At 42.4% G+C, this 8,827-nt stretch overlaps 1 protein-coding gene across 1 annotated transcript; it reads right to left on the reverse strand.

Moving 5' to 3' along the window:
• Positions 1 to 1,400: 1,400 nt before the first annotated feature.
• On the reverse strand, positions 1,401 to 6,107 carry serpine1 (serpin family E member 1). The gene is made up of 9 exons (XM_022752290.1): positions 6,037 to 6,107; positions 4,337 to 4,578; positions 3,675 to 3,899; positions 3,397 to 3,591; positions 3,106 to 3,304; positions 2,882 to 2,982; positions 2,683 to 2,769; positions 2,394 to 2,477; positions 1,401 to 1,910 (listed from the first exon to the last, which is right to left on the reverse strand). The coding sequence occupies exons 2-9, from the start codon at positions 4,575 to 4,577 to the stop codon at positions 1,864 to 1,866; spliced, it is 1,179 nt and encodes a 392-aa protein (XP_022608011.1). The 5' UTR covers position 4,578; positions 6,037 to 6,107; the 3' UTR covers positions 1,401 to 1,863.
• Positions 6,108 to 8,827: the final 2,720 nt, after the last annotated feature.

Consider the following 8,827-nt stretch of genomic DNA (forward strand, 5'->3'; position numbering starts at 1 on the left):
GCACTTCCGCCTCTGAAGAGCATGCGCACTCCGCACAGCTGGATGCCCTCAGTTCCGTCTCTCAGGTAAAACCTCCCCTAACCGTCAGAGGAGCTTTTTGTTCGGTGACAGACCCGGTACACATTTTATTATGGTTATCTAAAACATTAATGTTATTGTTATCTATAACATTAATGTAGCCTAAATGATTTTTAAAATGTAGTGAGCAGCAGAATACGGTTATTTAATCTTCTCAATTAACCAATTCAAAAATACAAAAAAAAGTTTTAAATAAAACATTTTATCTGTAACCCAAGAATGTAAAAAGCCAATGTAAAATAAATAAATTAAACTAAATATATGTCAAAAGCTTATTTACAAATATTTCCCTTCTATAAGAAAATACAAGATCTAATTGGAAAAAATGGTTGTAATTTATGATAATATTGTTAAATATATTAACCCAATAATATTATTTAAATCATATTTAAGGAATACAATCCGAGTTCTTAGTAATTACAGTTACTATCCTTATAGTAATATACAGTACAGTATATATAGTAATATCTATAGAATCTATTATAATTCATGTCCTTTTATGTATCAACACCAAACAGAGTTAAATATCTGATCTCAGTCTAAATTTATTTGAGCCTGGTTTGAGTAAACACAGTTTTTTAAACTGTATTTAAAATACAATGTTAATGAAGTTGACAGTGTCATCATGATCATTTTAACTCCTCTGGTTAATCCTCGTAAATCCTGGTTAAGCAGGTTAATCCTGCTCCTCACCATGGAACATCAACCACAGAGGGACTCAGTTCTCTGTCGGCCTGGTTCTGTCCAGACCTCCTGTGGATGCTCATCTTTATGATCTGCTGTATCTCATCGGACTGAACAGTTAGCTTCCTACAATAACCTAACACTGAGAGCCTGTGAGAGTCTATATTATTATCGGCTATATTATCTAATAAAGCAGTAAAAATTAGCCGATCAATCGGTGGAAAGAAAATTAATCAGCAACTGTTTTGATAATTGTTTCAGTTAAAGGAAAATACCAAACAATCTTCTCAGATACAACAACTTCTTGGTGGTTTTAATCATATACGAGAGTGTGTGAAATATCTTTTTAGTTTTGGACTCTTAATTCAATAAAACAAACCATTTAAAAAGATGTCACTTTTGAGCTCTTTTTCATTACTTCTTGATGTTTCACAGTCTAGACAGTAAGTTGATTAATCAATAAAATAAGCAGCAGATTCCTGGATAATGAAAACAATCTGCAGCCCTGTCTCTGTTTCTTTCTCTTGCCACATTTACGTCATGTTGTTTTAAATGAGGAAGTCATGACTCTTGGTCAGGGACCACAGACACTGCAGGTTTGTAAAAACATATAATTTTAATAAATATAAATACTGCAAAAATACAAATGTAACTGAACAACAACAACAAGGTAAAAATAGACATTAACACTGTAAAAATAGATAAAATACATCTTTTTTGGTCCGAATGTAGCGTCAGTCTGTCTATGTGAAGTGCATCAGTGTCACACACCAGAAACTAGTTTGTTCATTTTCCTTCATATCTGTGTCTGCAAACATTCAGAGAAATAAATAAACACAAACATATAAACTCAATTTCTCTTCCCACTGTGTCCAGTCAAACCTCTGTCGAGTGTCTCAGCTCTTTAAAATGAACCTGTCTGTGTGTAGTCCGTGGACGCATAAACAGTCATGTGACTCGTGGTGTGGTCATTGTGTGTGTTCGTCATCGTGTGTGTTCATCGTGTGTGTGTGTTCATCATGTATGTGTAAATCGTGTGTGTGTGGTCATCATGTGTGAGCAGCAGTAGTCAGACACAATTGGTGAAGGGTCTTCAGGGGGTTATTGTAGCTCAGGCTGGTTGAACTGACCCATGAACAGAACAGCACCTGAAAACAGGAAGAAGAGCCGTGTTCACACTCCGCACACTCTACACACTCTGACTGACAGCTCAGTTGACTTATAACAGTGCGGCAGATAACTGCATGTTTCAGGGAAATCTTTGAAATTTGGACACAAATGCTAATCTTGGCACAAATCCTCCTCCTCCTCTTTTCATAAAACACGTTAGCCACTCGGAAATTCAAGATGGCCGCCATTTCTGGCAAGGAAATGTTATTTTTTTTGCAATAAATTCATCCACTATTTTCTCATATGAATAATCCAGGTGTCAAATTCTTAATTTTAACACCGTAGAAGGTGAAATTGAGTAAACTGTAGAAAATCAACTGAAAATATATTTCAGCAAAAATATTATCCCAGAAAGAGAAACATACTAATTTTGGTACTTGTATCCACATTTGAAAGAATATTGCAGTTATCTGCTGGACTATAAATTCAGATTTCACTTTATAACTTATGAAGAGTGTTACCTGTGTGTTTGTGCTGGATGAGGAAGAGGAAGGGTCGATCCAGAGTGATCTCCTCCACCGCCATACGAGAAAACATGATGGCAGCTACGAGAGGGAAGAAAGAAATCAGGTCAGAGTCTGTGATGTGTGCAGGGGCCCATTCTGCCTGGAGCCCCAGATCCAGCCCTGTGTTCACTGTGCCTCACATATGTTTGCTGTCATTTCATTAAAGACTAAGATGAAGACGAAGATTATGACCTTAGGATGTGTGTGTGTGTGTGTGTGTGTGTGTGTGTGTGTGTGTGTGTACCTGTTGCCGCTGCTCCCTCGGTTCCTCTTTCATTCACCTCGATCTTGACTCTCTGGAGGACCTTCGACACACACAGCCTCTCATCAGCTGGAAACACAAACACACACAGAGGTCATGTGACTGCTCTCGTGGTCATGTGGTACGTGTCACATCTTTAAACTGTGAGATGAAGGACTAACTAACTAAATAACTAACTTACTGGTGATGCGTGTGAAGTCAGCATTAGCCAGGTTGAACATGTCTTTCAGACCCATCTTCATCAGAGCCGTCTTCAGGTTCACCTCAGAGTCCAGAGTAAACCTGCAAACACAGCAGTCCTCAGTGTTCACCCTGTTTGCTTTATGAGTCAATGTGACACAAACAAACATAACGACTCCCCGTCTATGAGACCGTGAAATAACGTCTGACCCTGCTCTCTCTCACCTGGGCATGGCCAGCTGCCTCTTTGCGCTCCTCAGTTCTGCTCTCCACTGCTGAATCTTCTGGCTGCTCAGATCCGCACTGAGCACGTTCAGCGGGACCTCAGGCTCAAAGGGTGACACCAGGAACATGCTGAGGGAGTCACCCTCATACGGGACCTCAATGACATCATAGTCCACCCCGTCAGTGGTGACAAACTCACCTGTTGATGAAGGAGGAGACAGATGTTACTTTGTGAACCTGACATCAAACTGAGGTGAAGCTGTGTGTGTGGGGGGGGGGGGGTCAACCTACCGTAGTTGAACTGGTTTGTGAGTCTCATCATGTGCACAGGTACAGCGCTGCCGTTGGCACAGTGGAACATCCTCTCCTGTGTCAGTTTGGGGTCAAAGGGGACTTTCCACAGGGCCTGGAAGTGGAGAGCGTTCAGGAGGACCAGGCGGGTCTCATCAGTCAGAGATCCAGATGCCAAGAACTCAGGGATGGCTCCTACAGAGGAGAGGTAAACATGAGTCAGAGGAGAGCTTTGGAGACGTCTGATGTGACGTGGACGACTGGAAGTGAGAGATTACCTGCAGTGTGGTCTGAGACCCACGAGTTGATGATGTTGACTGCCTGGTCTGGCTTAGTGAAGTCCACCTGGTGAGGGTGGGTCTGGAAGGCCTTGGCCAGGGCCCGGCGGTACCCCTTCTCCAGACTCATCTTCCTCTCCACCATCACCCCGCTGGCTGTCTCCACCCCTTCCTCGCTGGACAGATCCCGCTGCAGGAGACGCTGCTGCCGTGACAGCCCTCGCTCTGGGGGAGGGGCGCGGGGGAGGAGTTTGAGTTATACACCAGTGAATGACACGTTCAAATAACCATCACACATCCATCACACACCCGACTTAGTATTTATCGATGGATCAATTGTTCATTTATAGATTCTTTTTACAATTCCTATTTTTAATGCCTATTAAAACATGAAATTAAGGAAATGCTTTATGACATTTCCTGTGACATCCTTGGTCTGCCTTAGCAGTTCCATAGTGTTGGAATGACTTTAATTCCACCTCTCAGTGAGATTGGTGGACCAGCAGAGGGCAGTGTTACACCGTCACAGCTGGGGGATCAGCATGTTTCTTGGTTTAGATAAACACATGTTTGTTTGATTCCTCATGCAGTGAAAACCAGCGAGTAATCATATTATTTTCCTGTATATTACATCATCTCCTTTTAATCCACATGTCACTCACCTCGCAGAGAGAAGCCCAGAGCAGCAGTCAAGGCCTTGTTGGTGTTTCCCGCCGCACCGAGCTGAGCCATGGACAGGACCGAGGCCACGCCGTACGGGGAGAAGACCACGTTCTTGTCCACGGAGTCCTGGCTGAGCTGGAGGAAAACCTTCAGGCCAAAGTCAGTCTGCTTGTCCTGCAGGGAGCCCAGCCCCGCTCTGCTCAGGGTCAGCAGCAGGAAAATGCACGCAAAGCAAAGCATCCTGGGAAAGACAGGAGAGAACAGGTAAGTGAAAAACACTCTAATTTCACACGTTTATCTCAGTGCGCAGTCGCCAGAGCGGTGACACACTCAGACTCTTCTTTGCACAGAGATGTAAAAAGCATCAGTCATGTGTAAACAGTGAATCTTTGAATCTTCCCTCAGAGCAAACGCTCAGCAGACGTCATGAGGACAAAGTTCTGCCCAGTGTTTGAAACAGGAGTGAAGCTGTGGCCAAACAGAAGGTCTGTGAGGCCACTCTGTTTCACATTAAAGAGGGAACACATTCAGCAACGGAGAAACAGCTCTCAGATGGTTTCTGTAAAACTCCAGGAGTTCAGACACAAGACAAAGATATTTTTAGCTTCCTTGAAAACTGAAGCTTTTCACATGGGAAAAGATTTCCCATCAGTGACGGTGATCATTAGAAACAGACGGAAAAAAACCGACTGAATAAAAAACAGACTGAAAGATTTGGATCCATTGATTTAGTCCAACGGTTCAGCAGTGTGACTCATGCTGCATGGTTGTGCGTGTGTTCAGTGTGTTTACAGGAAAGTGTGTGTCAGTAGCCGTGGTTTTCCACTGCAGACGTGAACAGAGGTTCAGCAGCTTCACGCAGAGACCACCTGAGACCTCAGACTCTATCTGTGTATCCACTCACTGAGCTTTCAACAGAGACACATTCACTGTCCGCTGCACAAAAGCTTGATTCCAAGGTTTGCACTGAGAGAGGTCACCTGATGGTTTTGACACTAAGGATCAAGATTCTGATTTTGTTTGCACCTCTGAGTCTTAAACCCTCCCCCAGCTCACAGCTGATGTTTTCACAGTTCACAGCTGAACTGAATGAGATTAAATTATTATTATAGATTATTATGACATGAATAAATCCTGGAGGTAACAGGAAAAACAGTGTGTTCAAGTAGTAACATGTTTTTACCATCACATCAGGTTGTTTAACAGCTGCGTGTCATCATCAGTCTGCAGTTATAAAACTCCTCTCAGGATAGTAGAAGTAACACCTACTGCCTCTGCACAGACACACTGTTTTAGCTCTTCTCACATTTCAGTCAAAGGTTTCTGCCTGATGCGTTAATGAGTAGCAGCACTTCAATGCTGCATCTAGTTATGATGGAGGTACTTTAGGATTCTTGATGTTCTGGTGTCGGGGAGTTTATTCTATAACAAACGGTTATAGAGTTAAAGTTAGTTGTACTGTTTTATCTCAAACTCACTTTAATTTCACTGTCAATGTTTTAATCATTAAATCCAGTGTAAAATAAATGATGGGTATAATAATGACTCCACCAGCTCTGCTAATGCTTCATAAATGTCATATTTAGACGTCCACAGTGTTACTCATGTTTTTGTTATATTCTGTCCGAAACTAAAACATTATGCCAGCTTGTTTTAAGTATCAGATGTTCCAGATGTTTAGTCCAGGTGTGACTCTTACCTTGTGGTTGGAGAGTGTCAGGTGTGGTGCTGCAGGTCTCTGTTGTTTCAGCTTCAGTCTCCTGTGCTGCTTCAAGTCTGACAGACTGACCGAGCTGAGGTCTTTTTATAGTGTAGAGCTACATGGTAGGAAGCCCCGCCCCCACCTCCGCACACTCATTATTAGAGACGATGATGTCATCTGATACTGTCTGGACAGGCTTCCTTTTCATGAACACACACTTTCTCCCTCCTCCTCCCTCTCTCTCTCTCTGTCTGTCAGTCTGTGCCTCTCGCTCACAGCATGACAGAACATATGGAAAGTCACTCAGTGTTTTCACACACACCCATGTACAAACACACACACACACACACACACACACACATACATACACACACACACATCACTGTGGTATGTGCAGGCCAGGGTCCTCAGTCATGTTTGTCTGATATGATAAATGCTGCAGATTGTAATCAGCTGGCTGACGGCCCGACACTGCACCATCACCATGAGGAAAAAACATTCAGGAGCTGCAAAGGAAATGTTTTTATGTTTCATTTCCTCATGAATTTAAAGTATTTTTTAATCTTGGATAAAATCAAACTGAAACCAGACTCATTAGTTCAAAACAGGTTTTTCTGAGGTTCATTTCTTTGGTCCAAAGACAGATTTTTTTGACCAACTCATGAAAAGTTACTGTGAAACAAATGAAACAATAAACTGTAGCGACAGTGAGAGTAGATGATGCTCCCTGCAGTCTGCTGCACTGGTTCACAGAGGACGACACACCTGTCTCAGAGTCCTGGAGTCACCATTGACCAATCAAACAGGGGCATTGTGTCATGTTTTGAGAAACACAGGAAGTTTGCACAACAATAACTAAGAGGTTTAAAGTTCACCTCTTAACTTTGTTGACAAAAAAAAACCTGTCCTCGAGTCCATTTAGCAGCTGTCGTGGAGTTTTCAGTCATATCACGGGATTTTCACCCCCAGGAGGAGTTTTTAACTTTATTAAGTTGAAAGGGATGAGTCCAAACAGTTCTCAGACCAAAGGAAGTTTAAACTTCTACAAAGTGAACTCAGCAAACTGCCGATGAAGACCATGGAGATATGACTGAAAGGGACTGAAATTGAGCTTAAGATAAGATTTTATCGAATGTCACTTGTAGCTTCAATTGGTTTAGTTCTTGTTGATGTTGTTCCATCATAAAGAAACCGGTGGGTTCTGTGTACTAGAACCGAACGTACCCGGTGTTGTACTTAGTCACTGATGCACTTTTCATTGACTGATTGATATTAAGACACATGATCTAAAAGATTCAGTCTGATGGAATATTATTCCAGATGAGACTGATCGTTATATTATTAATGAAAGGACTTCAGGCTTCTCCAACAGCTACCGTCCCAGTATCATTTCCTGTGGACATTCAGAGTCTCCATAGGATGAGTCTTCCTCCTTGATTTTATATCCAACCCCCGAGTCAGGACAAAAAGCAACCATTCCAACATGTAAAAGTTCTGGTGGATATCCACACCCTCTGCCATCAGACCAGAAAGTCCACTTTTACACTAATGGGCAGGTTGCCTGGGAATTCACTGAGCTCTGCTCTCATGCCTCCAGGGAGATAAGCTTGTTTCAATGTACTAATATTTTTCATTTTACCATTTTGACTTCAATAATAGATCCTCATTTTAGGTGGTGACACATCACCAAATTTGGTCGTGGCCGCCAACATTCTTCATCTCACTACTCACCAAACATCTGGTACACAGGACAGGGAGCAAACACACTTTTTCCAGATCTATCTGGGGTCAGAGACAGAGGCCCTCACTGGAGCCGCTCTGTCTGTTAGAATATAGAAAGAAAAACCTGCGTCCTGGGGCCAGTTTCACATAGATAGACTCTAACTGTGGCTTAGATCTGACTAATGGCAGATTTCAGATACACTGGATTAGTTGATGAATTCTGGGTAAATCAAGATTTTATTCAATGTAAGAAAACATGAGAGGAGAACTGCGTCAAGCCACTCAGCTTCAGAAAAGATGAACAAACACCATACCAGATGCAAAGAAGGGAATATTCAAAAGAGAACCCAAAACAGGCCGACCACAGGAAAAGCTTTTAGACGCAGGGAAAACTGTGATGAAGATAGCGTTAACATTACATTACCACCGGTGCCTCTAGCAGGTGTCATTGATTGTTACCATGACAACATGGATCTTAGTTCAGAGTTAGCCTTGCGGTCAGATGGATAACTTTTTAGGGTTTAAATAAGTCGGTCTATAATTTAGTGAAACTGTCTAACTCGCATTGGACTAACCTAAGAGCAACATTTAGACTGGCCCAACACTACAGACCAGTCTGGCCTCTGGTCCTTAGCTTACTACCTCTAGCACTGCTACTCTCTGACTGACTGACAGGGTTAGGGTTACACAGGGTCATGTGACTGACCACCTGACAGTGGTCTCAGATTTTAGACCCTGCTGTCTCCCATTTTTTCTTGGAGACTTTGAGACAGACGAAGGAGGTTTACGACATCTTCCATTCATGTCAATTAGACCACCGTAGACAGGGTCGCCCCAAGCCTGGCTTAACTGTTACCACAACACATGTCATCCGGTTCACAGTGTTATAACTACTGAGCAGTGATGTAGTGTCTCTTATACGAAGCCATTAATAAACGAATTATCTGTTGAACCATGGAAATCAACCTTCAGGGTAAAACTCTTTTCAAACTGTCACTGCCTCCTCTTTGTCTACGAGACAAGATGTGGAAATGATAAAAAAAATTAGGTCTTTCTGTCGTTTTTC

This window comes from Seriola dumerili, unplaced genomic scaffold (genome assembly GCF_002260705.1).
Source record: "Seriola dumerili isolate Sdu_G_001 unplaced genomic scaffold, Sdu_1.0 BDQW01000167.1, whole genome shotgun sequence".
In the NCBI taxonomy this organism is placed as follows: domain Eukaryota; kingdom Metazoa; phylum Chordata; class Actinopteri; order Carangiformes; family Carangidae; genus Seriola; species Seriola dumerili.